At 40.3% G+C, this 16,371-nt stretch overlaps 2 protein-coding genes across 5 annotated transcripts in view; one reads left to right on the forward strand and one right to left on the reverse strand.

Moving 5' to 3' along the window:
• The window catches only part of mdh1ab (malate dehydrogenase 1Ab, NAD (soluble)), a 259,183-nt gene that overhangs the window by 59,425 nt on the left and 183,387 nt on the right, over positions 1-16,371 (reverse strand). The gene's annotated exons all lie outside the window — the stretch shown is intronic.
• The window catches only part of wdpcp (WD repeat containing planar cell polarity effector), a 136,533-nt gene that overhangs the window by 43,907 nt on the left and 76,255 nt on the right, over positions 1-16,371 (forward strand). For 3 of the 4 annotated variants that reach the window (XM_055638873.1, XM_055638872.1, XM_055638874.1), the window contains exons 3-9: positions 2,233-2,317; positions 3,789-3,833; positions 4,328-4,378; positions 6,008-6,078; positions 6,336-6,395; positions 9,386-9,500; positions 11,259-11,392. In XM_055638873.1, the coding sequence (XP_055494848.1) occupies positions 2,257-2,317; positions 3,789-3,833; positions 4,328-4,378; positions 6,008-6,078; positions 6,336-6,395; positions 9,386-9,500; positions 11,259-11,392 (537 nt within the window). In that variant the 5' untranslated portion in view covers positions 2,233-2,256. The remainder of the gene's footprint in view (positions 1-2,232; positions 2,318-3,788; positions 3,834-4,327; positions 4,379-6,007; positions 6,079-6,335; positions 6,396-9,385; positions 9,501-11,258; positions 11,393-16,371) is intronic. The other variant, XM_055638876.1, reaches the window with a different exon arrangement.

The raw sequence follows: 16,371 nt of genomic DNA on the forward strand, positions 1-16,371 counted from the left end.
CATTAATTGATGAGAAATAAATGGACAGCTTGGACCTCTAATCTATGGAATTTAGAAGAACAAGGATGACAGGGTAGATACAGAGAAATTTTTCCTTTGATAGGACAATCCAAAAATAGGGACCACTGATTGATTTGGTGCAAAGATTCCTCCATTTAAGACGGAGATAAAGAGATATATCTGCTTTCAAAGGCTTGAGAGTCATTAGAGTTCTCCATCGAGAGAGCTGTGGGGGCAGAATACTGAAGTATGATTGACACCGTGCTAGACAGGCTTTAAGACCAGAGGGGGAAAGAAAGGTTAAGGAACCAAGCAGTCAAGTGGAATTGAGGCCGGTATCAAATGAATTATCTTGTTGAAAGTTGCCTCTTGCTTCGATTTCCTGTGTTAATGAGTTTTAAAGAAAATGTAAACATCTAAAATAACAATTTCAAATTGAGGTGATAATCCACAGAGCACAGTTTATGAATCTTCATCTTCTATTCTGCATCTTTATTCAAATGGATATCTTTCCACTGTGTAAAAACTGCAGCTCAAATTGTCACATGGTGTCCTGCACAGGGATCATTTTGAGGATTAAAAAAAAGAAAGTATTTATACTTTTTTTGTTGAACTTATTATTATGTTAAACAGAAATAGGAGCAGAAATAAAACCTGTACAGTTCTTGTTTGATTGTGAGATTGCTGGTAGATCATCTTGAGTCAGAAGTGGGGGAAATAGAGTTGACATATGTGACCATTGACTTGGAAACAGAAAATAGACATAGCTCCCATTCTTGATCCAGTATTTGCTTTAGTTTTGCGAGGGTTTGATTGTTTTTGTTTAGTTTTGTTTATTGTAGAGATACAGTGCGGAAACAGGCACCGACCAGCGATCCCCGCACACGAACACTATGCTACACACACCAGGGACAATTTACAATGATACCAAGCCTATTAACCAACAAACCTGTACGTCTTAGTGTGGAATGAAACTGAAGATCTCGGAGAAAATCCACACCGGTCATGGGGAGAACGTACAAACTCCATACAGACAGCACCTATAGTCAGGAAGGAACCCGTATCTCCGGCGCTGTAAGGCAGCAACTCTACTGCTGCACCACCATGCTGCCCAATTATATTTGACATAGGGTATAGATCACTGATGCATGGTGACGTACATTTGAGGAATGATTGCTTGAATGATAGAAATCCATTAGTGCTCAAATGGAGTCATTGTTGTGAATAAAGTGGGGACCAGAAAAGGGAAAGGAGATGAGTTTGTGCTTATTGTGATGGTTTCTCAAGTTGCAAAATGTCTTTTCCATTTATTTTTGTGAACAATTCATATCATTTATTATTATAGTCTCACAAATTATGTGTCAATTTAAAACTTGTAGCTTTGAACATTTGAAGATCAAATCAATTTGCATAAGACATGAAATATATTTAATGACTGTAACATTTTAATTCACCTTGTAAATAAAAATTCAATTCTTGCAATGAATTGGTTCTACCAATTAACTTTATCTACAAATCATTTTTTGAGAGTAAATTGTTTAGGAGATGTCGTTCTATTTTAATTAAATATGAATTCAATCCATATTTTAGAGTGAAATTTTAAGTATAATGTCAGCTAACATACGTGGAAAACCGGAAGAGTATTTTATTGTTTATGGTTAACATTTGTAAGCACAGAATCCCATGGAATGTACAATACTGACACAAGCCAACCACTGCTAGTGATCCGTGCTGGTGTTTATACTTAACAACACAGCCCATTGCTAAAGGGTTGTACGTACAACCCACAATCTGCCACTTTGTCAAAGCATTTTCTACCTCTGCACCAGTGAAATACAACCATGCCCTGAGCATGTCGGAATCAAAATTAAAGAACATTTTATTATCTCCAAAATACTCAGTGCTACAGAAAAAAACACATGGAACTTGAGACATTAGTTAATGGATTGCCAAATAATGCTACCTTCTGGAGCTTAACATGGACCCAGCTTACATAAGAAGCAAATCCTTTGGGGAAAAAAGAAACTGCTGTTCTCATCCTGCTTTTTGTTAGCTAATGGGGGGAAAAAGTCAAATGTGTTAATGTGTACTGGTCCCCAGATTATTGACATTTTCATCTTAAATTATGGTTAATGAGGGACCATTTTGCAATTCCCTTCCCAGAGATTTTCAGTTTTTGCTTAATGGAGGCTAATTAATTTTCACACATTGGGTTGTTTCTTGCTTTGACAGATTTGTGTTTCCATCTGCCATCAGATGTCTTTCTTTCTAACTGAGCTACACCTGTGGTCTATGAAGAACACCTTACAAGTCAAGGGTAATTGAACCATTGCCAAATCGTGATTGATTTTATTTGTCAGTGTTACTGTTTTACAAATGAATCTAATTTCCAAAACATTTATTTTATGTTGTAACACATTTTCTCATAGCTTTTAATCTATTTATGCTCTCTATTGTGGAAAGTGCATTTATCTTTCGATAAAGAATTAAGATTCATGGTAAGTCTAAATAATGAAATACCAATATAAAATATATTTCAATGCAGGTACAGCTGCATTTTTGTTGTTTTAATATCATAAATGTTGACGCTGCATTTTTTAACCATTAGAATATTTTAAATTGCAGTCTATCAACTGGAATCTGAATCTCTTTTGTATGAAAACCCTTTATATATAAAACCTTTTTGTATAAATAGCACCTTGCACAACCTTGAATTATCTCAAAATACTTGTGAAGAACATTTTGAATGTTTATCATGGCTGTAATGTGAATTAATTTAGCATTTCTTTCTGTTTTTTCAACTTGAAAGACATTCATTCTTGCTGGGCGATTAACCTCCATATCAAATGGCTACTTTTCTTAAAACATCTACATTGAGTCTTAACAGGATATTCATTGGCGATAACACTTAGCTGAACCCAGTCTTGTTGTCATGTATAGGAATCAGGAATAGGAACAACAGTAGCCTTCAATCCTCCACATAAGACACTAATGTCAAAAGCAAGGCATTTCTACTACTTGGGTTGCTAACAGTTAACCTGACACACACCAGGTATCAATTTCCATGCCTCATCAACAAGCTTCTTATGCTCTTCCTTCTATTTAACTGTATGACATTATTTCTTTCATTATTGTGTCTCAAAATTACATATAACCATTAGATAATAATCAGTGGAACTAAATAATAAATTATTTCATCCTTCATGAAAAAAATAAAAAGACAAAGTCAAGTTATAATTCAGAAGTGTTGTATTTACCAATTATACTCTGGTAAATTCCAGAATATATTTTGTAATTAAGGTTAAGTAATTGAAATAAAGATTTGATCAGTTAGGTGAGGTTGTAGCCAGGTATAGAATAGAATAGAATACCATTTATTGTCATACAAACAGTCATGGTTCGTACGGAACATCTACATTGAGTCTTAACAGGATATTCATTGGCGATAACACTTAGCTGAACCCAGTCTTGTTGTCATGCATAGGAATCAGGAATAGGAACAACAGCAATATAAATTCAATGTGTAAACTCGATACTTAAAGATGGCCTTTTTGCGTGATGTAATTGCATTTGCATTGTTGCAATCAGTTCTAAATTTTGAGTAAAGTATAAAGTTTACAGACAGTACTAATAAACTGACATGGAATTATGCATTTTTGAAAGATGTGTGCTACTTTCACATACAAACCTTGATCACTTGACCTTTTAATATATGTATGTTGTCATATTTAAGTATGATTTGACTTTTTTAAACATTTGCTTGTTTCCTTTTCCTAATTGTACGGCAGATACGGATATTGGCATCTTTCAATACTATGATAGAAAAGAATCTGGTGAGTTGAAATGTCTCTGATATGCCAGAAGATTCTCATTAACTGTGGGCAGGGAAGTTTCCCATGGAAGCACTGAACTTTCCAGCAGAGGGCATCCAAATGCAACTGATGGTATACAAAGTCCAGAGCCTTATTGCCATTAAAGACTTCTTAGATGACCATTTGTTTCCTTTAGACCAGATTAAAATGCAAGTTTGTACAAAAATCTTCAGGGAGAAATTAATCTGCGAAAAGTGAGAATAGTTATTCATTGTGCAACATTTAATGAACAATTGATTCATTACTTTTTATGTTGCTGCTCTTTCCAAAGCTGGTTTTCACCCATTTTCAGGAGATTAAGTACTGCCGCTGTGTTGCTGACGCCAGATGGACTCTGCTCCTAATCTACATTTAATGATTCACCATTTTAAAATTTGTAGCAATTGTCGTGTATTTTGCCAGGAACGAGTCTTTATATTTAAGCATGCTTCTTTTTTCATTTTAAATTCTTGTAGTTTCCACAACGGACTGCTGTTACCTAGAGGAGAAGCAGCGTATGACTGAGGGTACGCCACGTGTTACCATAACAATGTAATAAGCTCTGAGTAATTGAAGCAAACGTCCTTCCCCCATTTGGCAAATGGGATTCTCTTTTTTTAATTTGGATATTACAGGTTTTCTCTTGAAGAAAGGCAAGCTTTTTGGAATAAATCGCTGACAAACGCTAGCAGCCGAGTCGTCCTGTGTTCCATGGTAATAGGATATTGCCTACTGCTGTGTCCCTTGGGTCACACAATCAGTATATAAGCCAGATGCCTATTGAGCTTGTTTGAATATTCCGCAAATTCAAGTGTTCAAATAAAAAAACCTGGGGCTCTGCAGTTGGACATTGTTTTTATTCTTGATAATAAAAGGGAACTTTTCTCAAAGATACAATTTGCTTTAAAGATATACCAAAAAAAAGTAGAATAAAAAGGAGTAACACTTTCTAGCCTGAATGCTTTTATTCGTGCAAAAATTTAAGACATCCTCATCAAATGTTATTGGTAATGGGGAATCGTAGAGAGTGGTAGATATATGCCTCTGGAACGTTAACTGCCATCTGGGATACAGCAGCAATAATCAGGTCAGGCCAGTAGATCAATTTACTTTCTTATAATAGATACTATTGAGGGCAGGCAATGTGTCTGAGCTGATCTCTGACCCAGGATTTCCCCATTTTTATTAATCTCCTTCTATATTAAAAAAAAAAGTCTGTGCATCTGAATCCTGTCCTGCTTTTTTACACTGTAGTATATCTAAAAATAATATTCCATATGTATAACACTCTGCTAAATCTGAAACTTCCAAATTGGTTTAACATTGATTCATAGAATCATGCATCACAGGAAGCCTTTTAGCCTATTGACACCGAAGGCTTTTTGAGAAAGCTCTCGGATTAACCCATTCTCCAGATCGTTCCCCGATGGCTTGCAGCTTTTTAATTTTCAAGTACTTATCCAAATGTATTGGTTTGTTGAATCACTTTACACTACAACCTTTCAGACAGCAAGTTGCAGATTATGCAAACTATAATATTAAATAAACCATCATTGACTGATTTTCTATTTGCATTTTACCTTGAATCTATCCTCTGGTTACTGTGTTATTAATTGATTGTTTTTGTTTGGTCTCTTTTTTTTTCTTGTGTTCCTAAATTTGGATCTGGTTGGCACGGCCAGTATAATTACACTGTAGTATATTTAAAAATAATATTCCATATGTATAACACTCTGCTAAATCTGAAACTTCCAAATTGGTTTAATATTGATTCATAGAATCAAAGTCATGACTTCAGAATTAAGGGACAGAAGTTTAGGGGTAATATGAGGGGGAACTTCTTTACTCAGAGAGTGGTAGCGGTGTGGAAATGAGCTTCCAGTGGAAGTGGTGGAGGCAGGTTCATTGGTATCATTTAAAAATAAATTGGATAGGCATATGGATGAGAAGGGAATGGAGGGTTATGGTATGAGTGCAGGCAGGTGGGACTAAGGGGAAAAAAAAATGTGTTCGGCACGGACTTGTAGGGCCGAGATGGCCTGTTTCCGTGCTGTAATTGTTATATGGTTATATGGTTAATTATTGGAGCTGAATTATGGAATTGCGAGGGTAAATGCTCGGATATTGGCATTATCAATTTGCATTTTGTTTGTTAGCTCGTGAATACTTATGGACACCCAAGAACAAGCGGCCAGATAAATTTCGAGACACACTCAAGGAGTTTGAGGTACCTTCACTTTACAAATGTTCAAAGTAAACAATTCTTCATCTTTATTTATCTTTCAACAGCTTTAGGTTTTGTAAAGGATCAGGTGGGGAACAGTTCATGACAACTGGCCTCTACTGCAGCGGTATGCTCTGAAATAGTTGCGTTTTTGTTCCTGGCACATGCTTGTCTTCCCTAATTTGATATTTGAAACACTTGAACTGTCGGTGGTGACATGTGCTTCTGACATGGCTGCCTGTGCTTTTATTGTCCTTCAGGAACTGCTGCAGTGCAGTCGCTGTGTGCTGAGCAAATGGAAGAACAAGAACTTTTGCCAGGTACATGATGCAACATTGGTTTTGGGTTATAGATTTAATTTATTAGCCAATCTTGCAGTTATAAATAATGCTGCATATATATATATATAATGATAAATATGGTATGTTGAAGTCTAGTGATTAGGTACTTACCATGTTATCTATCAGGCTTCATTATTATGGTGGCTCCTGTGCTTGCAGTCAGCTTGTGGGTGGGGGTGGGGGCGGGATTGGGTTGGTGGGGGAGGGATAAAGAATGAAGCACGTGTCAGATCCTCCTACAGCAGAAAGGTGATGTCAGACCAGTCCAGCGCAGTGAGGTCTCGTATGTTACAGGGCCACGGACTGAAGCATTTTTAGTGTCTTGGTAACAATGGTACCTTCAACTTCTGCCAGAACTGTCAAAGGCTGAATGGTTTCAGCAATTCAAAAAGAGTAAAAACTTTTCTTTTGAAACAAACACGTGCACTTGATTTCACAAAACAAATAACGACACACTGGAGCACCTTTTTTTTAAAAAAGAAAATAAACATGTCCTCCCATTGATAGAACGCAGCCGCCCGACTCATCACCCACACCAAATCCTGGCATCACATCACTCCAGTCCTCAAACAACTTCACTGGCTTCCCATCTCCCACTGGATCACCTACAAAATCCTGATCCTCACCTACAAAGCCCTCCACCATCTGGCCCCCCCATATCTCACTGACCTCCTCTCCCCCTACCAACCCTCACGGTCCCTCAGATCCATATCAGCCGGTCTCCTCTCCATCCACAAGTTCAACTTCCGCAGTTTTGGGGACAGAGCCTTCTCCAGGGCAGCTCCCAGGCTCTGGAACTCCCTCCCCCAACTGATCCGCAATTCCGTGTCCCTCACCATCTTCCAGTCCCGCCTCAAGACCCATCTCTTCACCTCTGCCTATCCTTAGCCCCACGTGCCGTCCCTTTTCATCTGTGCATTAATTGCCTCATACAGTGTTTTGTATTGAATTCTGTCTTTACTTTGTGTACTAGTCATGTCTCTACTATTTATTTCATTCCCCTTACATGTTTTTCCTCTACCTGCTAAATTTTTGTAAGGTGTCCTTGAGACTCTTGAAAGGCGCCCATAAATAACATTTATTATTATTGAGAAAGACTGTAGAGGCACTCCCTTGATCTCTTTGCACCTGGAGCAGTTTCTCTTGGTGAAAGTGTGGGACCTGGTGCATCTCCACAAGACCCCACTGTCCAGGCAGAGTCTCCATCTAGTGCTGAATTGTCTGAAGAAGGGTCTTGACCCGAAACGCCACTTATTCCTTTTCTCCAGAGATGCTGTCGGACCCATTGAGTTACTCCAGCTTTTTGTGTCGATCTTCGGTGAATAGTTAATGGCAGGTTTCGGACATTGTGATTGTTTATGTGCACAAGGATATTCAAACATTGCTAACAGTTACAGAGAATTCATTAAAAACATGAGCTGCTTTATTTTGAGGTAATTCTCTCTGATAGAGAATAGCACAAGTTCACCACTCGGAGGGAGAGAAGATCTCTCAATCTTAAAAGTCCGGCCTTCATCCTTGGACTGGAGCCTGTGGTCCAGGTCTTTCCTGCCGCTGTGAACATACTGCTTGCCTCTAGTTTGTCCAATTCTGTTAGAATGTTATGAATCTGAGATCCCCTCCAGGAGATTCATATTCTTTGGAGTTCAGAAGCATCCAGAGTGATCTTATTGAAACATAGAAGATCCTCGGGGTATGGGGGAGGGGAGAGCATGACAAGATTAATTTTGCAATATTTCTACCATTGAATGAATCTCAGCTGAGGGGACATGGTTACAAGATTGTGGGGCAGTCATTTAAGATTGAGTAGTGCAGGAATTTCTGGAATTCTCTACCCCGTAGGGTTATGGATGAGAGATCCGTGGAGATTAACGAGGAAGTAATACATTTTGGAACGAGCAGGGAATTGATGGGAACTAACGTGGAAGAAGAGGTGACACTTGGGGGGCTTGAGGGGCTGAGTGAGTGGCCTTCTATTTTCTAGTATTAGTCCATGAAGATTAATTTATGAAAATGGATAACTGAGAGGGAAAAGTTTGGAAAGAAAGAACAAATAAGATGTTGTCTCTTGAACAATGACTGGAAATTCCGTCCTAAGCCAAAGAATGAACTGAGGTTAGAACAGGAAATACGCTTAAATTACACGTAAATTTACAAAATGATAGGGAAGCAGTATTACAAATGTCTGTGACCCTCTGCTTCTGGTAGAGAACCATGCTCAACACACATGCAAGTTGGAGCTGGCAGTAATGCTGCACCTTTGTTCCTCCCTGACCCTACCGCAGTGCGTCTGGCCAACTTGCCAGTGATCCGGCAGTCATGATATTTTGGGCGTATTCACATGTTTGTCGGCTCCAAGAGGGAAATATCTGTGAGGAACGGGAGTGCAGGATGTGGCAAATAATGAGAACACTGTGTGTGCAGACACAAGGAACTGCAGGTGCTGGTTTGCAAAAAAAGACACGGTGTGTTGGAGCAACTCAGCAGGTCAGGCAGCATCCCTGGAGAATGTAGACTAGTGACAATTCGGGTTGGGACTCTTCTTCGGACTGAAGAAGCACATTGTGCCACCTTTTGTTGTAGCGGTTTTGATGACTTCTATGCCATTCTGAGACTGAATTTAGGATGGATTTAATTTCTAACCTGGACATGGAGCCTTCCAGGAGCCCGAACCCATGATAGCTATTCCTCACGCTCTGGTAAGTCTGGCAGAAGGCAGGAGATGGTAAATTCAGCATTCTCTGATTCTCAGGCCAATGGATTTTGAGGATATTTACCATTTTATTATCAAAATTTAAAATTAATTCGCTTTGTGTCAGAATATTGAAGCAACGTGTATCAAGGAATTAATCCAACTTTAATGTAACTTATCAGTGTTCGTTATTTAATGTTTTGTGGTTATAAGAAATAAACAGCTGAGAATGAGGCGATGAAAGACTGCAAGTAATATCATGCCTTCTTTCTTGCAGCTTTTCTTTGCTTCAGGTGTGCTGGTTTCTTTAAGTCTTTGTGGACCACATCTCGAGAAAGCTCTGATGGACAGGACCTTGGTGGGGAAACTTGTGTCAGACACTATCAATGATGGTAACCAGCATGGAAAGCAAATATCATGTTTTTAACTTTAAATCGGTTTATGAAAGCTTCCCCTTTCTTTGAATGTACCAAAGGTCATATAGGTATCAGTAATGAACCATTCAGGAACATAATAGTTATATAAAATAGTTTTTATAAGGCTGAAACTTAATTGCAAAAGAAATACTCTCTTATTAGATTTCTAAGTAATATATGCAATAGACAATAGGTGTAGCAGTAGGCCATTCAGCCCTTCGAGCCAGCACTGTCATTCAATGTGATCATGGCTGATCATCCACAATCAGTACCCTGTTCCTGCCTTCTCCCCATATCCCCTGTCCCTGACTCCGCTATCTTTAAGAGCCCTATCTAGCTCTCTCTGGAAAGCATCCAGAGAACCGGCCTCCATCGCCCTCTGAGGTAGAGAATTCCACAGACGCAAAGTTAAGGACTATTTAACAAATGACTTGAGGGTATCTTTTGTGAATTTTTTTCCAAAAATATCAAGGCAATATTATTAATTTTATAATTACATCCAAACCAATCTTTTTTTTAAAAATTGCCACAAGAAAAGAAAAGATAATTTGCCAGAAATATAGAAATTTAGTTGTGGGTGTCTAATTTGCATTGCTTATATTTACGTAGGACACATAAGATGAGGGAGGGCCTGTACTCGCTGGAGTTTAGAAGGTTGAGGGGGGACCTCATTGAAACTTACAGAATAATGAAAGGCATAGAAACATAGAAATTATGTGCAGGAGTAGGCCATTCGGCCCTTCGAGCCTGCACCGCCATTCAATATGATCATGGCTGATCATCCAACTCAGTATCCCGTACCTGCCTTCTCTCCATACCCCCTGATCCCCTTAGCCACAAGGGCCACATCTAACTCCCTCTTAAATATAGCCAATGAACTGGCCTCAACTACACTCTGTGGCAGAGAGTTCCAGAGATTCACCACTCTCTGTGTGAAAAAAGTACAGAGTGGATGTGGAAAGGATGTTTCCACTGGTGGGAGAGTCTCGGACCAGAGGTCACAACCTCAGAATTAAAGGGCGCTCTTTTAGAAAGGAGGTGAGGAGGAACCTCTTTAGTCAGAGGGTAGTTAATCTGGGGAACTCTTTGCCACAGAGGCCTGTGGAGGCCAAGTCAGTGGATATTTTTAAGGCAGAGATAGACAGATTGTCGATTAGAATGGGTGTCAAGAGATATGGGGAGAAGGCAGGAAAATGGGATTCGGAGGCGGAGATCAGCCATGATTGAATGTCGGAGTGGTCTCGAATTGCCTAATTCTACTCCTGTAACTTGTGAACTATTGAGGAATTTGATCCAAAAGGCCTGCATAGAGAGTTGAAGTGCTTTATCTAAGTGGGATACATAGAGAGACCTCTCCGGTAAGAGAGTGAAAGGTAGAGAGGGTGGTGAATGGGGGAAATGGGAAAGTAGGAAATCGAATCGTAAAGCCAGAGACAGGACAGGATGGGAGTGGATCTGTCATATATTTGGACAACAGGTTAGGCTTCCATTCTCTAGAGTTTAGAATATGTCACCTCATATAAATGAGGTTTCGTATTAATGCCACAAAAGGCTGGAGGATGAAATGCATTGCTGATTCACTATTACCATCAAGGAACTGTTGCCAGTATTTGTTTTTATAATTAAATCCTCTCACATTTGATAAAATAACAAAAAATTACAGACTAGCACAAAAAAGCAAAAAAAGAGTGAGTCTGCTGGTTTAATTCTATATATTTTTGGCTTTTTGTCCAGCGGTACTTGCAGACACATTTATGGTCATAACATTTTTGGAGACCAGCAAACTTTGCTTTGTCCAGTTTACAAAGAAACAAAGTTCACCAGATGTCAACAAAAGAATGGAAAAGCTTTCCTCTTCTGATCTTAAGGTATGTGCAACTACTTGAATAATTGCTATTAATCCTAAATGAATTCATTTGCTTATTGCCCCCTGTCAGAAAGCCACCAGAAAAATCACGAGGAAGATAACAATGTCTAATGAAATACTTTCCCCAATTGAAACTCGCCTCGTTGCGATAGTGTGCAGCAGGAGTTTTGTATTTATCAGGTTTCGGAACAATCAAGGAACTGATTTTTCAACAGAGCCGCCCAGTGCAAGAGGGATGTGATGTTTGAGACTCATGGGTAATGACCAGTAGGCCAGTCGTTCCCAGTGCTCTGACCATGACAGCAATCTTCTGCAGGCCCCACCAGGGATGGGGAATTGTCCAGGCAAAGCACTGCTTCTCTTCTTTTTTCGTGTGCTGTGCCCAGCCTAAAGTTGTTGGACAACTTGTTCTATTTGATCTTCCATTTGTGCATGTCGAGTTGATAGCATTAGTCAAAACAGGGCAGACCACGTGAAGGTTGCAATCTTCCACCCCACCCTGCTTCTGTTGCAACCATGAATGTCAGTCTTCAGTTGGTCCACTATTGATGCTGCCACACCAGGTGCATCAAGTGAAATCAATGTCCCATAGTGATACACATGCCCAAGGGCGGATGGAGTTGTACAAGTGCCCTGTGTTGATATGGTAGGGGTGGAATGCAGGCAGAGAAGGAGGTAGATAGAATAATCTGGGACAAGGTTTACCTAGTGCATGGGGTACTTCATATTTGGTGAAGTGGCAGGAGTTAGTAGGTGGATGTGACATCCCAGGTTTGTTAGATCCCCCAGTATGATGTGTGGGAGTGGGGTGTTGCTCGATGGGCAAGGCGTGGAACCCAAACTCTGGATGCAGCAGGCAGTGAAGAAAGCGAATGGCATGTTAGCATTCATAGCAAAAGGATTTGAGTATAGGAGCAGGGAGGTTCTACTGCATTTGTACAGGGTCTTAGTGAGACCACACCTGGAGTATTGCGTACAGTTTTGGTCTCCAATTCTGATGAAAGATATTCTTGCCATAGAGGGAGTACAGAGAAGGTTCACCAGACTGATTCCTGGGATGGCAGGACTTTCATATGAAGAAAGAGTGGATAGACTCGGCTTGTACTCGCTAAAATTTAGAATATTGAGGGGGGATCTTATAGAAACTTACAAAATTCTTAAGGGGTTGGACAGGCTAGATGCAGGAAGATTATTCCCGATGTTGGGGAAGTCCAGAACAAAGGGTCACAGTTTAAGGATAAGAGCAAAGTCTTTTAGGACCAAGATGAGAAAAACATTTTTTACACAGAGAGTGGTGAATCTGTGGAATTCTCTGCCACAGAAGGTAGTTGAGGCCAAAGATCCTAGAGGAGCAAGATAGACCACTCCTCCGAAATCCAATGGACTGACGTGTAGTACGTGACGGAACGTCGCGGCCGCCATTTTTTAATGCGACACGCGACTTCCGGTATGCCCCCTGCTGAGATCCAAAGCAAAGATTATAGAGCTCCGCTATAATCTTTGATCCAAAGCAAAGATCCACGAGTATCTTGTAGCGGGAACAGCCCCCTCCTTTGTGTAGTTTGCCTTGCATTGTATTGTGCAGTTTCCCTTGTATTGCTTTAACACACACTGCACAAAATTAAATTTAACGTATACATATTTTATATATTTGTATGAATGTGTGTCTGTGTGTGAGAGGCAAGTTAGAGATAATTAAGTTTATTCTCATGGATCAGAAGCAACTTTGATTTAAATAATCACTATTAATTTATTTGTCTTGTAAGATGATATACATAAACCATAAAGGCAATTATATATATAATTATATAGTAATAATATATATATGCACATATATATATATTTATACACACATATATATACACATACATATATACACACGTACATATATACACATACATACATACGTATACACATACATATGCGCACATACAAATACACGCATACATATGGATACATTTATATGCATACACACATATAAACATATATATACATACATATATACACACACACATATGCATATATACACATGCATGCATATATACACATACATATATATTTATACATATGATGATTTTCCAACGATCAATAGATTTACGATCAGTTCCTGTGGATTGGAGGATAGCTTATGCTATCCCACTTTTCAAGAAAGGAGCGAGAGAGAAAACGGGGAATTACAGACCAGTTAGCCTGACTTTGGTGGTGTGAAAGATGCTGGAGTCAATTATTAAAGATGTAATAATGGGGCATTTGGATAGCAGTAAAAGGATTAGTCCAAGTCAACATGGATTTATGATTTTACAATGCATTTAAGCCTCTCCCATTTTTATGAGATGCATTCCTGGAATATGTAGGAAGTTTATTGTAACCTAGTGCTACATGCCTGAACAATGGATGATATATCACTTAAATGCAATTGTTTTCAGTTGTGTGGAGAGACCTGTATATTGAAGATGCTTTTTGCCTCCAATTTGTCAATTTACCTTAAATGTAGAAGAGCTTATTAAAATCTTCTTACAAAGACCATTAAGTATTTTCTTTCTATCCTCTTTTGGACCCAAGGCATAGCAGAGCTGCCAACTCTCACGAAGAGGTAAGGGAGGGAGAGATGGAAGGGAGGGAGAGAGGGAGATCGAGAGAAGAGAGGGAGAAGGGGGGAGAGGGAGAAGGGGGGGAGGGAGAAGGGGGACAGGGAGAAGGGGAGAGGGAGAAGGGGGAGAGGGAAAAGGGGGGAGAGGGAGAAGGGAGGGAGAAGGGGGACAGGGAGAAGGGGGAGAGGGCGAGTGGAACGATAGCACATTATAATGCGCAGCCGTCCCATTCCGACCAAAGATTATAGAGCAGAGCTCCTCTAGTATCTTTGATTGCGGCCGCCGCCACTGAACCCCCCCCGGCCCACCATTGCACCAAAGATGATAGAGCAGAGTTGTATAATATTTGATTGCACCCTTCTTCACGGCGGGCTTGTGATCTTTGCTTGTGATGCCTTGACAATTCGAGGGATATAATGGGTAACAGCCGCCCATTCTCGGACTTGAATCTGAGCTCGAAAAATCTCCTGGTCACTGGACCTGATGTGTCCCACGGGCCATATTGTGGAGACCAATCCCTTACAAGAATAAAACCAAAAACGTACAGAAGTGTTAAAATTGTCTTTATTATTATGGTAAGTAAAGATCTATTAAAAATAAGTCTAATAACTTTCTAATGTACCGACAAACCCAGTTTCCCAATGGCCGCTGATGGGAGAACAGAAAATAACATTTTCACAACAGAATATCGACTGAAAATAATAAAAATATTTTCTCACCTTTCTTTTTTATTGGGGTACCTAAAGAATGACAGGTCGGGTCGTTTAGATTTACGATTAGAATACTTGATAGCAGAGCAGTGAGATGAAATTTAGATAAGGACGCCATGACAGTGTGGGGGAAGACCAATAAAATGCCTCAAAAAATGGCGTCGACGATCACACACGTGATACTACGCGGTTTTTGAGGAGTGGTCTATCTTGCTCCTCTATAATCTTTGGTTGAGGCCAGTTCATTGGCTGGATTTAAGAGGGAGTTAGATGTGGCCCTTGTGGCTAAAGGAATCAGGGGGTATGGAGAGAAGGCAGGTACAGGATATTGAGTTAGATGATCAGCCACGATCATATTGAATGGCGGTGAAGGGCCGAATGGCCTACTCCTGCACCTATTTTCTATGTTTCTATGGATGTAGCCCTTGGCATAATAATGACAGCCTAATGGGCCTGTCCCACTTAGGCAACTATTTAGGCGACTGCAGGAGACTGTGGTTGCCGGGGAGTTGCCTTCATGGTCCTGAGGAGTTCCCGTATTCTGGGAACTATTCGCGGCCTCATTATGGTCACCGTGAATTTTTCAATATGTTGAAAAATTAGCGGCGACTAGAATGAAGCTGCCATGGAGAGTAGCAAGAACTCTCGAGCTGTAGATGGGTTGCCAGGAGATCCTAGTGGGTTGCCAGGAGGTCAAAGGTTCACGGAGGTTCTCGTAGGTTGGAGTCGGCGCTGACCAGTGAATTTCATTGGCTCATTGGGGAAAAAAAGGTAAGCAGTGGTTTTCAGAACCAAGGATAACCGACCGGTAACGTTAAATGTCCGCCGAGCTTCACAGCCGTGTATCTCTGGCTTCTTAAAAGTTGTCTCCACTCCTTCTTCCCCCCCATCTTTTAAAGGACTTGCCGTACAGTGTGCTTTAGCTGTCATTTTACAGCGCCAACCTTCCTGTTCATCGCGGTGTGTTTCTGTTCCACCTTGGCTTTGCACCGTGTGAATTTTTTCGACAGGGCAAACGGGGGGAGCGATGTCTAAAAAATTCACATGAGCTGGTGAAGGAAGTGGTGTGTGTGTGTGTGTGTGTGTGTGTGTGTGTGTGTGTGTGTGTGTGTGTGTGTGGGTTTGTGTGTGTGTGTGTGTGTGTGTGTGTGGGTGGTGTGTGTGTGTGTGTGTGTGTGTGTGTGTGTGTGTGTGTGTGTGTGTGTGTGTGTGTGTGTGTGTGTGTGTGTGTGTGTGTGTGTGTGTGTGTGTGACAGTGTGTGTGTGTGTGTGTGTGTGTGTGCCTGACAGTCGCCGTTCCAGTTGCCGGTTTTTCAGGCGACTGCCGGCAACTTGACAGTCACCGACAGTCCGCTGAACAATGGCCTAAGTGGGACAGGCCCATAACAATTCAAACTGGAGCAAGTATCATGTGGTTGTCCACTCCGTGTGTGTAGCCATGAGCTAACTAATCATGAGGGGAAGATAAAGTTTCAGCAGAGTGTTTCACTGTTGTTCAAAATGAAAATGGTACTAAAACTGACCATTCAGTATTCCTTTTTTCCCCATGTCCCATTGTGGGAATTATCTGTTTTGAAAAATGCTGATTTTACTCCGTATATTTTGGAAGCAGTGATCTTTCGAAATGATCTGCAGTCCACACCGAAGAAGCTGAGGCAATCCAATTCAGACATGGCAAT

This window comes from Leucoraja erinacea, chromosome 8 (assembly GCF_028641065.1).
Source record: "Leucoraja erinacea ecotype New England chromosome 8, Leri_hhj_1, whole genome shotgun sequence".
Lineage (NCBI taxonomy): Eukaryota > Metazoa > Chordata > Chondrichthyes > Rajiformes > Rajidae > Leucoraja > Leucoraja erinaceus.